This window comes from Channa argus, chromosome 11 (assembly GCF_033026475.1).
Source record: "Channa argus isolate prfri chromosome 11, Channa argus male v1.0, whole genome shotgun sequence".
Classification (NCBI taxonomy): domain Eukaryota; kingdom Metazoa; phylum Chordata; class Actinopteri; order Anabantiformes; family Channidae; genus Channa; species Channa argus.
Genome location: NC_090207.1, coordinates 21,031,353 through 21,047,099, shown reverse-complemented (window position 1 = coordinate 21,047,099; position 15,747 = coordinate 21,031,353). Strand labels below are relative to the sequence as shown.

General features: G+C 40.0%; 2 protein-coding genes across 4 annotated transcripts in view; one reads left to right on the top strand and one right to left on the bottom strand.

Moving 5' to 3' along the window:
* The window catches only part of ggt1a (gamma-glutamyltransferase 1a), a 31,219-nt gene extending 23,659 nt beyond the window's left edge, over positions 1–7,560 (top strand). The window contains exons 2-13 of the mRNA XM_067521317.1: positions 1,379–1,555; positions 1,638–1,768; positions 1,852–1,941; positions 2,237–2,429; positions 2,774–2,934; positions 3,056–3,205; positions 3,655–3,791; positions 4,026–4,213; positions 4,312–4,439; positions 4,874–4,986; positions 5,288–5,401; positions 5,971–7,560. Of these exons, the coding sequence (XP_067377418.1) occupies positions 1,383–1,555; positions 1,638–1,768; positions 1,852–1,941; positions 2,237–2,429; positions 2,774–2,934; positions 3,056–3,205; positions 3,655–3,791; positions 4,026–4,213; positions 4,312–4,439; positions 4,874–4,986; positions 5,288–5,401; positions 5,971–6,117 (1,725 nt within the window). The 5' untranslated portion in view covers positions 1,379–1,382 and the 3' untranslated portion in view covers positions 6,118–7,560. The remainder of the gene's footprint in view (positions 1–1,378; positions 1,556–1,637; positions 1,769–1,851; positions 1,942–2,236; positions 2,430–2,773; positions 2,935–3,055; positions 3,206–3,654; positions 3,792–4,025; positions 4,214–4,311; positions 4,440–4,873; positions 4,987–5,287; positions 5,402–5,970) is intronic.
* A 159-nt stretch (positions 7,561–7,719) lies between these two features.
* On the bottom strand, positions 7,720–15,541 carry anapc5 (anaphase promoting complex subunit 5). Of its 3 annotated transcripts, none has more exons than XM_067521316.1 (18): positions 15,416–15,540; positions 15,006–15,252; positions 14,827–14,906; positions 14,489–14,598; positions 14,136–14,376; positions 13,844–13,910; positions 13,642–13,743; positions 13,323–13,513; positions 13,148–13,229; positions 12,930–13,022; positions 12,048–12,229; positions 11,685–11,820; positions 11,449–11,523; positions 10,589–10,710; positions 10,407–10,514; positions 10,039–10,186; positions 9,710–9,872; positions 7,720–9,615 (listed from the first exon to the last, which is right to left on the bottom strand). In XM_067521316.1, the coding sequence occupies exons 2-18, from the start codon at positions 15,201–15,203 to the stop codon at positions 9,395–9,397; spliced, it is 2,319 nt and encodes a 772-aa protein (XP_067377417.1). In that variant the 5' UTR covers positions 15,204–15,252; positions 15,416–15,540; the 3' UTR covers positions 7,720–9,394. The 3 variants fall into 3 exon arrangements, with proteins under 3 accessions (XP_067377417.1, XP_067377416.1, XP_067377415.1); XM_067521315.1 differs by having other exon boundaries at positions 15,378–15,536; XM_067521314.1 differs by having other exon boundaries at positions 15,006–15,541.
* Between the last annotated feature and the right edge of the window lie 206 nt (positions 15,542–15,747).

The following is a 15,747-nucleotide window of genomic DNA, read 5'->3' as shown; positions in this document are numbered from 1 at the left end:
CACATGACATCACCTTCTTTTTCTCTTTGCTGCAAGTGTTTCTGTGGGCTGCCGTTCAGGAACAACAGCAGTAAGCAATTTGATATTCTGCTGAGTAAATGGGTGTAGACAAGCCAGCCACTTTATTGTGAGAAAACAGTTAGAGGGGAACCTGGTGGGTAGAAGTGCATCCCTCCCAGGAAAGTCAAAATGAAGCATATACTGTATTCCTGCAGCTAAGGGATAAAAATATGAAAAAGCTGCAAGCTGATATTTCATAAAACAATACCCATCCATTGACAGTGATGTGCATGAAAGGCTAAAGGAAGGCTTTTGTGATGTGCAACAGATATATATTTGTTCTCTTCTGCTATAAATCAGCCGTGTCCATTAAATAAAGCCTTCTCATTGGGGCAGCTCTAAACCTGGGAGATCCAGAACAGGATAGCGGTGATTAGATTTAGACGCAATCACAGCCGCAACAGTAATGGCAGCAGCCCACAGGCTCCTTTATCACCGTGGCCCAGCAACAGGAGAGTGCACACTGGATTAGTTGAATTTCCACAGAAGGATACTTGCTGTTGAGATTCTCCTGTCACAGACACTGCCAGCTTGGAACAGTGCTGCAGGGTGAGGGCTTCGGCATCTCAATTGGTTTGAGGATGCCTGTAGAATAATGGCAACTGAGCATGGCAAAGCTGATGGCTGAGCCAATCATGCACAAGCCCCAGTCAGGGATGAATGCCGACTGCATCTGTAAACAGCTCACTCTCACCGTCACTTTGGCAAGCCTGCCAGATTGATATCAGGAGGAAATAGAAGGTTTTAGAGGACTAGAAAGACAAAGTCAAGAGCTTCACTTCAAAGTGAGGAAAAGCATTCATCCTTCATTTAAAACTGTGACATGTAGTTTTAAAACAATGATCAATTGAACCACAATTTCAGTCCTAAACCTTATCGCTTCTGCAAATGACCCCAGTGCTCAGTTACAAAGTTTTGTCTATTGTGTTGTCTGTACATTTCATTACATACAGTATGTGGTTAACAGCTAAGTCACACCTAAAAACCAAAGGTGACACATTGTGTTTCTGCAGAATGACTGAGGTGGGTCATTACTCACAATATACTCAGCTCAATGGTCCGTTCCCTTCTTCTGTCTTCTTATGTCCAGTATTTTCCATCAGTCAGTGCAAAAACAATACACTGCAGGTGGGTGAACTTTCTGCTCTCTCTTCTTTAAAAACACATGTACTTTAATGTGTTTGATTCCCAGTATTGTTATTTAAGTACAGGTTTGGCTGCAGCCCTGAAAATGATAGGTCACGTAAGGATGAGAAGACACTTGTTTCTGAGCTGAAGGATCTTATCTCACTGTGTGGTGTCTTATTTTCCTGAACAGGAAAATGGTTGGGAAGTCCCTGATTGCTGGTATTGTGGTCCTTCTGGTGGCCGCAGTGAGTCTGTTCTTGGGGGTGTTCATGGGCTTGGGGAAGAAAAACGCGCCTCCCCCCTCGGACCACTTCTATTCAAAGGCTGCAGTGGCTGCTGATGCTGGAAAGTGCTCAGAAGTGGGGAGGTAAGAAGAATCTAACTCTCTATGTCTTTTCAAATGGAACATACAGTGTTAATATAACATGCTCTGTTTCCTCTTCTTTCAGGGACATCTTGAAGAAAAATGGTTCAGCGGTGGATGCTTCCATCGCTGCCTTGCTATGTGTTGGCCTTTTGAACGCTCACAGCATGGGCATTGGTGGAGGACTCTTTTTTGTGATCTATAACGCTTCCACAGGTGAGTGAGCATCCCCGGTTACGACTTCTCAACAAAGCAAACTGAGCACCCACATCTATCTGCACTCACTGTCTGCTTAACAGGGAAAGTGGAAACCATCGATGCAAGGGAGACAGCCCCCATAAACGCCACTGAAGATATGTTTGGCAACAACACCAAGCTTTCTCGTACAGGTATAGCAACAATAGCTAAGAGTTGTCTCAAGCACAGGGGCAAGAAAGATTCACTCAGCACCGATTTGACTTTAACAGAACTAATGAAAATAAACTTTAACATAACTGTAACAAAACAAATGTCTCTTCTTTTCCATTGCATCTGCCTTTGATTATTAAAAAAAAAGAATTCTGGACATGCAGTATAGTGTATTGATCAGACTCTCTTAGTATGGTGGGACACCAAACAGACTAGAGACACCAAGAACAAGCATGCGTACATCTAAATAGGGGTCCTGCTGTTTCTGCCTGACAGGTGGATTGTCCATAGCAATTCCTGGGGAGATACGTGGTTATGAAATGGCACACAAGAGGCATGGCAGGCTGCCATGGAAGGAGCTATTTGAACCCAGCATTGCTTTGGCTCGTGATGGGTTTCCTATAGGAAAAGCTTTGGCTCATGCCATCTTCAAGAGCAAAGAATCCATTCAAGGAGACGCCAACATGTGGTGAGGATGAGGAATGAAAGGCTGAAAATCAGGCTAATCTGGGAAAGTAGCATATTGAATGTAAACCCTTAGTAATTGTGTTAGTAATGTGTATTCTCAACCTCTCTCTTTTCTGTAATGGTGTATGGAGAAAATGCCTTTTGGGTTGGATGGTAAATGTTTTCCACTTAACCTGTCAGTGGTCATAATGATATGGCTGATCGGTCCATCGCTGTCTACGAAGAGACATTTTAAATTCTACCATAGGGGCCGCCAAAGTCAGACCTTCTGAATTAAATTCAATTAAATTCTGAATTAAAATCCTGCGTTTTTAAAATGATTTTCATCTTTTTGTCTTGTTCCAGTGAGGTGTTTTGTGATTCTCAAAAAAACATCCTGAAAGAAAATGATATTGTTAGATTTCCAAAGCTAGCTGACACCTACCAAAGAATAGCCGAGGAGGGGCCTGATGTGTTCTATAACGGGTCAATGGCACGGAACATCGTCGAGGACATCCAGGCAGCAGGTTTTAATTCTTTTTTAGAGAAGAAAAAATATTGACCTGAACTAAAACATCTCTAGGAAAAAATTACGCATTAAATAATAAATAAGCATTATCCTTCACCACATTTCTGTCCTCATTCCAGGTGGCATTATAACTCTGGATGATTTGTTGGAGTATCAGCCGGTGCTGAATGAGAATCCTCTGAAGCTGAATGTCGGGGAATACACCATGCATGTCCCAGACGCCCCCTCCAGTGGCCCTGTGCTGGCACTCATTTTGAATATAGTGGATGGTGAGCAGCCTGGCCAAGTGCTTGTGCAGCCATGCAGAAGAAAGGATGTCAGGTTTCCCCGGGTCGTCCCTGGAATGTTTCTTTGCCAGATTTAGAAGCAGAAAACAGGGCTGCTTCTCAGTTCTGCTTGCCAAATTTAATTCACTGTTGACTCCCCATCTGTTCAGGCAGAGAATCTTTAGCCAAGCTTTAGATAAAAAGTGGCATCACTGCTGTAAAACGAGGGCTAAGATTTAATGTGTGCATATGTGACTGAGAGGGAACACACGTCCACAAATTCATGTCTGCTGGAAGAGCTCATATTGTATTTTGAATTATATTTTAATGACTTGCCACTGATTGAAATGGGCTTTCAGCACAATGATGGAGAAGCCTCATTAGCTGCTTAGACTAAGAAACTGTAATTCTTCATTTTCTCTAGACATGCTTTTCCTGTGCATATATTACAGGGTACAACTTCACAGACACAAGTGTCTCAACTGCAGAGAAAAAGACTCTGACATACCATCGTATTGTGGAGGCTTTTCGTTTTGCTTATGCCAAAAGGAGCAGACTTGGGGACCCACGTTATCTCAATATTACTGATGTAAGCCTTAATATCTTTATTATTATTCTTCACAGATGTCTCCTGATAGCCCGCCAGGGTCAGTTTGGCTATGGAAATGCATAGCTCAGTGGCAACAGCATGTGCATTTATGTAGCCCTGCTTTCAAATTACTCAGGTTGTGTTGTTGCAAAGCCAGGACAGGTGCTCTGCTATTATTCATCTTTTTCATGGCAGCTCCACTCTCAGCTCTGCTACTTGTTTTGCTCTCTCCAGCTCATCCACAACATGACCTCAGACTACTTTGCTGATGGCATAAGGAGTAAAATTACAGATGACACCACCCACCCAGACAGCTACTATGAGCCGGACTATTTTGTGCCAGACAACCACGGGACAGCTCACCTGTCGGTCATAGCTGAGGATGGAAGTGCCGTGGCAGCCACCAGTACCATCAATCTATAGTATGAGACCAAGCTTTGAGAAAACCATAATACATGAATCTGTCAAGGACAAAGTGCTATAAAATAATAATTCATTAAAAGCTGTTTTATTTCCTCAGTTTTGGTTCTAAAGTTATGTCTCGATCCACTGGAATAATCTTTAATGACGAAATGGATGACTTCAGCTCTCCACACATAACCAACGGGTTTGGAATCCCTCCCTCCCCCAACAACTTTATCCAACCAGGTGTGACTGGACTGAATTATCACACTTCTATTACTTCAAACCCCATATTGAGTTATGGCTTATAAACACAAGCCTGTCTTGATGGATAGCAGTGTTTTTGGAATCAAACCCCTTGTTTCCACAATCCCAAAGAGGACGTTACTTGACCCTTTCTCTAGTCAGGATGTCACTGAGGTGGTGTTTCTCTTGGCCTTTTACTTTTTCCTGCACTTGTCCTTGTTGGGAAATCTAATATCTTTAGCTCACCAACAGCATCAGTTTCCTCAATTTTAAAACACAGAGCTAAGTTCTAACCTCACATCATGGCTCAGTGTTGTTCCACGTATGTTTTTACTTGCAAAAATGTGTTGATGAAAGTGTTTAAGTTTTAGATGTTGAATGCAAGGTAGCAGATAATATTTTTTTACAAAGTCCATTCTGTTTATCTGTTGCAGGCAAGAGGCCACTGTCTTCCATGTGCCCCACTATAATCTTTAACAAAGAAAATGAAGTAAAAATGGTTGTAGGAGCATCTGGTGGAACAAAAATCACCACAGCCACCGCCTTAGTAAGTTTCCTTCTCATGCATCGCAATTCTGTACTTACACTAACCTGGGAGAATGGGTGCACTCAGTGACGTGACACATCATGTATTCTCTGAAAGTTTAGCTATGTCAAAGGTAATTCTTTGTTCTTTTTCCTTCATTGGAACCATTTTGTTACTCCTCCAAGTAGCGAAATATTTCCAGCTAAGAAGAAGAAAATCCAGTTATTGTGACTCAACTTTGAGAATTCTGAACCTGAATGACTGAGAACCTTCACTGACACTTGATATGTTGCATTTTGCATTGTGCATTTGCACTGAACAGGTCATTTTGAACTCCCTGTTCTTCAACTATGACCTAAAGAAAGCTGTCACAGCACCACGACTTCACAATCAGCTCAACCCAAACATGACAGTGGTGGAGCAGGGCTTTGAGAAGGTGGGTCATACTTGGATGCTTGTGATAATAAACAATACGTGGAATAAATGAAATCAGTAATAAGCTGATTTTTTAAAAAATCTCTTTTGACTAAAAACTTGACACTCCATGTGTTCTTTGGACGACCTTCCACTCAGCAGGCAAACTTTTATTTTAATTATTTAAAAATATATTTAAAGATGTCAGTATGAATATTAAATTGAAAACTTAAAACTCTGGATAAAATCTCTTGATCTTTGACCTCTAAAAACTGTTCACTTTATCTGTAAGTTCAAGTGAATGTTTGTGCCTATGTTGAAGAAATTCCTCCTGACACAATGAAGGAAATGTCTGAAGGAAAAAGTCTGTGGAATGACATGTGGTGTGCATTACAAAATTCAGAAATGTCAAGGTTTATACATAAGTAATAATCAAAGTGATGCAAAATCAAAAATATATTCACTTTAATACATCTATTTCTTTATTAACTTTTAATAAAGACCACTTTGACCACATTCAACACTGTAACTTCCTGCCCAAGACTTCATATTTTTCTGTGTGTGTGTGTGTGTGTGATGATACCATGGCAGAGTGTCCTTGAGGGCCTCGCCCAGAAGAACCATGTAACACAGCTGCTGAGGACTCCAGACTCTGTAGTCCAAGCAGTGGTGCGGCAGGGAGAGCGTCTCTGTGCAGAGTCTGACCCCAGGAAAGGAGGCTACCCGGCAGGATACTGAGCATATCTTCAGGCCCTCCTCTGCTCTGCTCCTTCAGGTCTGGACGGTCTCCTCATAGACACTGAAATAGAGGCACTACACCAAGGTTCCAGCACTGAAGACTGAAGCAGTGTTTAAGCTATGGAGACACAGCCACCTTTTCTCCTCTGAGATGCATTTCTTTTACTCAAACATGAAAAATGACTGACTTCAATACCTCTTTTTATTGAAATTCAAATATTTAGCTTTACTTTTGGCATTATTTTTGTGTTTTCAAGTAAAGTAAGAGGTGGCACCTAGTTTGACTCCTGTGTATGTAGGGTATAACACAGTACCCAAATTATTCAAAACAGCTAAGTATCAAAAATTAGGCAAATGTTAATGCCACACTAAGAAATGTTCTTAGTTTTTATCATTGTTTTAGGTAAGAAAATGAGTGACTGTATGTTTTCCATGTAGTATTTGCATTTATGTTATTGTACGAGGAAAAACTTTGTCTGAAAAAGTATGGTTCGTTTTTGTCAAAATGGCGAAAACCCAATTAAAAACTAGAACTGAAAACAGACATACCAAAAGGACACCTCAGGTTGCTGGATGCTCTACCAAAATGTCCACCTATATCTTTCTCCTGACACAAGTGTTTATCCTGAAACAAGCTTCATTCAGAGGAAACCGTATTGTTTTCTATCGTGCTTCAATAGTTAAACAATAATTTTTAAATTGTAAATGTTTAATTTCAAGTAGAGGTTAAGTGAATGTATAGTGTATGTTGAAAAATACATCTGCATATATATTTTTCTAAACATGCATTGTTCTTATGCTTGTTATTAAACATTTTGAACAAAGATTTTATATTTTACCATAGAAACTGCACTGTTTCTGTACTGAAATATTTGGCACAATATCACTATATCTTTTTTCTTAGTTTGTGGTTATAGTTTGTTCTTCAGTGTTAATACTGAACCTCATGTACTGTAAATGGTAAATTGTCTGCAATTACAAAGTATTTTTCTACCTAGTTATTTACCTCAATACCCATTATAATATAGCATAATGGGTAATGCTCATTTACCCATTCTCTCTCTCACACACACGGGCAATTGCCAGGCAAGGTGCTGAACTGACCCACTAAGAGAAACGTAGGGTTCAATGTCAAGGACACTTTGACATATGGATTGGAAGAGACAGGGATTTTTTTTTTTAAACCATAAAACCTGGGATTAGTGAGCGACCTCTTTACCACATCTGCCCAAATAATTGGCCCAAGGCTTCTGGAAGACTGACAATAACTTTTATTATCAATTTATTACCAAGTCAAATATTAAGTGTTTAAGCTGCTTGTTTAATTCGGCTGTTTTTGTTTGGCAAACTTAGTCAAAAGGTAAATTCTAACATAAGCATTATAACATGAGAATCCAAATTAGCTTTCAAGCATGGAGATGCTTTTAAGCAGGCATGTTCCTAATGTTCTCACAAATATTTATTTCTTGCTGCATTCCTTAAAAGGGACAAGGACTGCCCACACATGACAGCTCTGAGCCCCTTAGAAATTCTGTTTAATGCATCAAAATATGATTTTCTTTCTCAGTCACAATTAGAGACAATTACAATGTGCTTAAGATATCACATATTTAGAATCTTTTATATTTAACATACTTATTAAACAGTCAAACAGCTGGAAAGGCAAGTCTGGGCTCATTCCTTAAAGGTGTCTCTTTTTTGGAAGTCATTCTTTAGTAATGTTCTTCCTCCCTCCCCCCGCACCATTTTTAGGATCATTATTTTGCAATGAACAGCCAAGTATCAGCAACAGTCAAAGGTAGAATTTTCTCAGCCCATGGATATTGCTCTGCTACATTAGAAGCACTTGGTAGCCAGCAACATCAAATAGAAATAAGGCTTTCTGCTGTTAATATAGGTCTGCTGAACTTGATGTCTAATGATTAGTAATTTGAATTTAACTGCTGCAAATCAATGATGTGGCATTAAGACTTTGAAAATCATATGCTAAAGTCTCTACAAGACTAACAAATACATTTTTCTACATCCTGGAAATATTTTATGGTAAAACAACCCCGTGAACTGCCCTACATTCTTTACCCACTGTTATTTGAAATCAAGCCAAACAGGTAATTCATGGCTCTGTGCCTGACAACATATCATATAACAAGCAACAGTCAAAGAACCTCACTTGTAACAACAGGGTGGATTACATGACTCTTAATGATATTGACATAGAAAATAGGCCTGCTTTTACTGTCCATCGTTGTAATCTAACTGTTTGTGCAGTACATGTCATGAAACCTAACATGGCAGTTAAAATTAATACAACAGAAAATTTCAATGGGCTGGCACAGATGGTAAACGAGAGAGACGTTTCCTGTCAACAGCCTGTGAGGGCTCCAAATCAGACAAGCCACCTGCTTGTGCAGGATAAAAAAAACATAAAAAAAACATAAAAAAAACCTGTAACCTGAAATAAGGTACTGTATGGACAAAAAGTAACTAAATACCAATAAAACTAAACTAATATTCCAAAAACAGATCTATTCCTACTCTATTTAGTTCTATACTTGCTTCAGATCAAGTGGAAATGAAATAAGATGAAACAAATTGTCAGAAATGTAATGTCAGCCTAAGTGGTTCTCACAAATCGTGTCAGACACACGTCAAATACTGATCCAGTATCAGCTGTAATGTCAGCAAGGGTCTATTACAAAATAAATGTGATCACAATTTCCTCCCTGGATTCCAGCTTCATCAGTATTCTTCAGCTGTAATATGAATCATCCAGGGCACTGAAACACATTCATCTTGTAGCTAACTGTGATATTACCCTCATTCATCAAAAAGCGGTGGGTAAATCAGTATGGCCCTGACAATTTCTGATAAACTTTTAACATTTCTACCACACCGTTGGCTGGCATGCATGTCTGTCAGACAAATTCTGCTCTGGAGGAAGCCAATACACTATATTTATTAATAGATCATCATTCAAATCTCTGCCTCCCCACGGGTGATGAGAAAATGGATCCATTATTTGTCTACTGAAAGGTCAGTCTTATTTAGGACTGTTGATATTGTCCTCTTTAATTATGATCCTGGCATTGCGTGTAAAGAGATTCAGAATACCTATGATTCAAAGTAATTCTAAATGAAATTCCTTGGTGCTGAGAGAGAGCAGGACATAGCTGCACTACCATCTAGTGGTAAGCAACAGCTCCTCAATATAACACTTAGGTTCTGTGTTACTTTCAGTAGCCAACAAATTTACAGTGTGTAAATAAACAGGGAGCAGTTAGAGTCGCATGGAGACTGGTGGTGCTGGTGATTGCAGCTCTTGGTCAAGCAGCCGGAAAAGCATGGCACTTTTATTGCACTGTGAGGTATGTCCTAGAGACTGGTGAAGCTGAGCCTGCAGGTAGTGGACATCCCGCAGTCGTTCCTTACAGTTCAGCTTGGAGAAATATGCTGCAGCCTCATTCAGGGTGTCAACAGCCAAAGCTGCCAAATGCAAATCTGCAGGTAGACCATAAAAAGTAACATGCAAATGGACAATCAATAGGCGCCATAAGGTAGGGATCAGTGTTTGGCAAAGGGTTTGAATTGTTACCTGCTTGCCCTTGTCCATTTGGCCTGAAGCCAGCCCCTGCCATTTGACAGCGGGCTGTCAGCAACAGAGCACGGCCTTTGTCCATGACTGATCCGTGAGCTAGAACAGGCTCAATAGCTTCATGCAGTACACTCAGCGCCTGCTCAGGAATCCCTAACATTAGCTGTTGAAAGGAAATGAAACAAACCCACATGACATACTGTGTCGCTTCACCTGTCCTGTTTTTGTTTTGCATATACAGCAGTCATTTGAGTAAAGGCTGTGATGATGTGTATAGAATGGAGCAGCAACAGTGTTTGAGTGAAGTCTCTTTCTCTGTCGTGGCTGACCTGAGTGAAGGACAGGTGCAAGATTGTCTCTGAGGCCAGAGACTGTAGGTGGTGCTGTCTGGCAAGTGCCAAAGCCTGCAGGAGGAGAGGAAGAGCTGTGGAGAAGCCAGACGACTCCCAATGGAGCTCAGCGGTGCAGAGCATCACTCTGTAGGAGACATAAACAGGCCATGATGTAGACAAGAATAAATAATGTTGCAAAGCCAGCTTGAGTAAGAGTTAAAAGAAGGGTTAGACTTGGATGCCTTTGTTTTCCTGTCCAGGAAATAGATAATCATGGTGTCAGAATAAGTTTCATCGAATGAATGAATGAATGAATACATAAATAAATATGTGATTAAATAAATAACCCAGAAGCATCCATCTACCTGATGACCATCTCTGCACATTTAGTCTTCTCACAATGGACCTGCAGCCGCTGTAAAATGCTGTATGCCTCAGTGCTTCGGTTAAGGGCCTTCAGAACTTGAGCTTTCCTGTTAGCAAACACACTGTTACTGCTACAGCATTGATTACACGTGTATGAGAGGATGTTAATGATTGTGCTTACCTGTAGAGACCTTCTGTTTTGTTTAAGGCTGAGATAGCTGTGACTAGTGGCTCTGCTAAATGACATTTCCCTTCGTTCATGTGTCTCTCAAACTGGATTTTCAAATCACACAGCATCCAGAGCTGACTCAGCAACCAAGAAACAAAAATAATAATAATTATTATTTCCTCTCATAAACTAGGCTACCTAAAAGAGACACTAAAGCCAAAGATATTTCATTTCCATTAATTTGAATTAACTATAAACTGGAGCCCAAGCTAAATTGCAGGGATTGTGCTGCCACATAAAAAGAGCCACTTCAAGTTCACAGCTAGACGTAGCCTAACTAAATGTACTTAATATTCTCTTGCTGCTACTTGTAATAGAAACACATCTAATTTGATTTTTTTTTTTTACCAGTATGCTACCAATAAATTTGAAGTTTTTTTATACTCCACATTACTATGTGAAAAATAATATAATATAATTTATAATATAATTCAAATATACTAAACTATGTCATCTAAACTAAATTCATTATATTGACTTTAATATAATTATAGTGGAAAACAGTTAAAACACAAACATTTAATCCCCAATTACAAAGTACTTAAAATAAACAGGCAAGGTAAAATATTCCTATTATGATAGTGAATACATTTCCCCTGTATTTAGTAAACTAAATCCAGAATGCTGAAATTCTAACTCCACAAAAGATATTTGCAATTTTCAGTGTTGGCACTATGCTCTGAGTTATGAAATCGTCCTTAAAAGGCAAAAAAGAGGTCTTACAGCTTTTAAATTGTCTACTTGTTTCTTTACTTTACACCCTGCCTTTGTAAAGTAACACTGAACGATAAAGTATTGATGATTAAACCCACCTTGGCGTGCTGCGTGTGTGGTGGAAACTGTTCTTTTAGATGCTGAAGAATCTCTGAAACTGCACTGTACAGACCCTGTAGCAGAGGTAAAAAGTTAAGAGCTGAACTCTAACCAGGAGCTGGAAAGCAGATCTGATCAATGTCTATTACCTCTCTGCAATGCTGGGACCACTGACTAATGGATATGGAACAGCAGAGCCAAAAGTAGACAGACGAGATCAAGTCGAATGCGTTACCTGCTCAGCGTGTAGCTCAGCCAGGTGGCAGAGAGCCACGGCGAAGGCCTCTGTGTTATTCTGCTGGACACCGAAGTTGACTGGCTCTAGACTGCTCATATTAAGAAGCAGCTGGGCCTGTTGCAGAGCCATGGTGCTGCACGACACACAAAAGCCCACACTCATGACTTAGACAAAAGTCTTAGGTGTTCAGCTGTCCAAAATATTAGCCAGTGTATAAAAACATTAGATAATTCAGCCATGTTTCACACAGTAATTTGAGGTCAGTGAGGAGAAGGATGTGTGCCAGCATTCAGTTAACGGTCACTAACTGTGAACAAAAAAGACAATGGCGTGCTAGGTTGGCTAGGTGAGGAGTCTGACCTCTTGCCGTACATCCTCCATATGGATGTAGTCTGAGCCAGGCTGATCTCGATCAGCTCCGACAGACTGTGCTTCCAGTGTAGGATGTCCGTGTCCTTCAGTGCATCCATCAGTTTGTGGGCTGTCTTACCTTGTGTTGCCCCCTGCTGGACCAGAGACTGAATGCCCAGAGATGCCAGGTACTAAAACACATCAGTTGGGAGGATGAACTATACAAATACTGTATATAAATGTCAGTTAAAGCCAGCCAACATAAATGGTAAATGATGCATACTCTATGCCCTTAAATTTGAAGTAGACCATGTGTTAATTTGCAATCTCTTGCTTTTATTATTTTATGTAGTCCTGTAGGTTTCTTTAGGTAGGAACACTGGCAGAGAAAAAACATATGGGTCAGGATACACATTAAACACCAATAACTTTTCATTTGAGGTAATCAAGTGCTGCTTTGGCGTTATAGTATTTTACAGTAGATTAGTCTCTACTTTCGAAAGAAAGTGCAAAAATCTCATTGCAAGGAGTGTAATGGACCTGTAACATTGTCACCTTTACACCCTAAATGCTGTCATTAAAAACAAGATTTTCATCAATAGTCAGTCCTCAGAATAAAAACAGTGTAAGACATCAATGCTATTTGTAAAGTGGGTAATGGTCCCTGAAGACAAGGTTTGTTAAAAATAGGTTAATGTAGAAGACTACTTTTGGAAAAAAAACATGAGTAAACTTATGATGCTGTGATGTTCGCGTAAACCTATGGACAGTGTATTTTAGGCTGATTTTTACATTTTGTTTGCATTGTGAGTCAGAGGCCAGAATATCAGATCACAGCATGCAGTTTTAGGTGTTTTTTCATTCTTGTTTCAGAGATAATTTTGTACTCACTGGCAGGCAGAAATGGGCAGCCATTTTCACTGAATCCTCAGTTAACACAGTGCTGTCAGATCCCTTCATCTGTTCCAGTGTGTAGAGCCAACTCTGACGTGGGACAAAAGGAGACACAAAGACATTGTGGTGGACTTCTCAAACACAATTACCATAAATCACAGTAAAGCAGTGCCGTGAAAAAGAACAATAACTGGGGTAAAAAAAAAGCATATTACCAGGCAGTGCTGCAAGCATACATGGTCATTGGACTCCTGGGCAATGCGAATAGCCTCCTGTAGAGCCAGGTCAGCCTGTTTACTGATGGTAAGAAAAGGAGGTAAGACAACAAGATACTTGATACAAATGCTGCCTATGTGGTAAAATGCTCATGTATGCAGTACTTGTACTCACTAGTGGCCAAAGCGACAATGCAGGCTTGCTAAGTTAAGAGCAGCATAGCGCAGACTTCGTCCATAGCCGTCGTCCCCATTGCTCTTTCCCTCATTTCCTGACAAGATTAGGCGATCAAAATAATGTAGTAGACTGTGGGCGGAGAGGAAGATGTCCTGGACTCTCATGCTGTTTAGGTAGTTTAGGTAATGCTGAAGGGAGAGAAAAGCCCACAAAGATCACGATGGAGATACCCTGGTCCTGGAGTCTCATGGAAGTGAATAACCTTACAACTGACTCATAATGATCATTAAGTAAAAATTATGAAAATGAGCCTCACCGCCTCAGCAAAATCTGGGTTAAACTTCAGCATGTTGTTAAGCTCTTCCTGCAGTGCAGCTGGCTTCAGAGCTTTATTTTCATCATTCTTTAGAAGATATGCCTTTTAAAAGAGACATCAAAAATGTGTGAGGGGCTTCAAATGTCACAACATGATCTAGCATTTTGTTTTGGTTAATTTCAGCCACGATTTAAAGACTCACCTGTCTTGCAAGAAAGTATTCTGCTTGTTTTTGTGACAGCGGACCTTTGGTTGTTGTATTATCATTTCTAGATCAGAGCAAAAATAAATAAGACTTGCAAATCAGCTGTTAACATTTCTCCCTGGTTGTTTTGACATTAAAAAACAGTCTATCCAATTTCCAAGCTGTAGAGTTTGAAGTTCAGGGTTTTGGCATACATACAGCAAATACATTTCACAAATTGTAGGTGTAGACAGAGATAGAATTATTGTCCAACAATATAATAATGTTATTCGAAAATAGCATCACTAACCGAAGCTCTGACTCATGCAGTGGAGTGTCCAACTCTTCTTTGTCTATTCTTTCAATGGTATCCTCAGTGCTGGTGAGGTCCATTTCAGAGTCATCCGCAGCCAGCGCCGGTAAACCCACTTGGCCATCAGTAGGCTTGGCATAGTGACTGTGATAGTAGTGCTGCAGGGACTTGTACAGCTTGTAGACCTGACTGAATGACAGCTTGTTGTAGGCCAGGAGCATGTGTCTCATAAAAAGACCTTAAAAACAGTTGAGGCATAGCTTAATGAAAGTTTTCCTAATGGAGGAATACATACATTTCAGGATTTTCATTCAGACTTTGAGCGATGTCACATTGCATCTACTACTTACCCACAACACTTGTTTTATAAGGTTCAGTATCAAAAGAAGTGAATGGAGTGGTAAGAGTGGAAAAGAAGTACTCCATGTCCTTTAGCTCCCCATCGGCCATTTCATGGAGTCTTTTGAAGAAAAACACAGAAGCCTCAACTACTACAAATACAAATATTTAAGCATTATACTCTCTTCCTATCATGTTGGTTTATGTTCATTACACAAAAAAAAGAAAACATTTATCAAGCATATTAGCATTTATTATATTTTTATATTAAAACCACAAGTGGTATTAAAATTGTGGCTAATATGCTGTTGAATATTTCAAAGCAGTACATAAAGACATATCAGCACACCTGAGTTTGACGGCATAAGCGGTCTGAGGACAACACTCCTCCACTGTCTTCAGGAATTGGTCAAGAGTCAAGTCTGGACCCTGAAAACCCCAAAGCAACAAAAGATCCAGCTATGAGAAACCAGCTTACAAAAATGTACAGTAACGTCACAATAATCTACCTGGATCAAAAATACCAACCTGTTGCAGGGGCAGAATAAGCTTGTTAAGTCGTCTTCTTTCTGGCAGTGTGAGTTTGGATGCAGTCATCTCATAAAGCAGCGCCAGGACTGAAATTTTGTACGGAGTGACCCAGTCTTTGATACCAAACACGTTAGCGTGGACCACTCCGTTCGTCATCATAGGGTTGAAGTACAAACTTTCATGAACACTCGCCATGTTTAGGTTTACTTAAGCCCAGGCAAAGAAAGAGAACGATTCTTTGGATCTACATTAAAGCGGAATAAAAAGTAAAAATCAGCCAACGGTCAGAGCTGTCAAACAGCCGCAACTCAAGCTAGCTAACATGAATTCATAGCATGTTAGCTGCGTCCAGTGAAAAAGATTACACACATCGACCACTGGTCTCAACAAACTTCCAGGTGAGGTACCTTAACGACGGTGGGCAGTCATGTCGATCTTTTTAAGTAATTTAGTTTGTTTTAAACATGTTAACAAAAACGCTTTGCTTTCAAACCGCCCTCCTCCTGTCGCCTTTAAATTGCGTCATAATGAGACGCTTTGTATTTTTCGTTTAACTTTATTAGTATGTTTCAACAAGTCTGGCAAAAAGCCGAGTCGAAAATTGATGTTCGGCTTTCAAAACTCGGTAGTGTGAGGCCTATATTATGCGTCTGATTTGAGTAATCTATTCTCGATGACACTATAAGAAGTCCTTTAGTTGTTGTCTTAACAACGTTGTTTATGGTGAGTTGTATTGGAA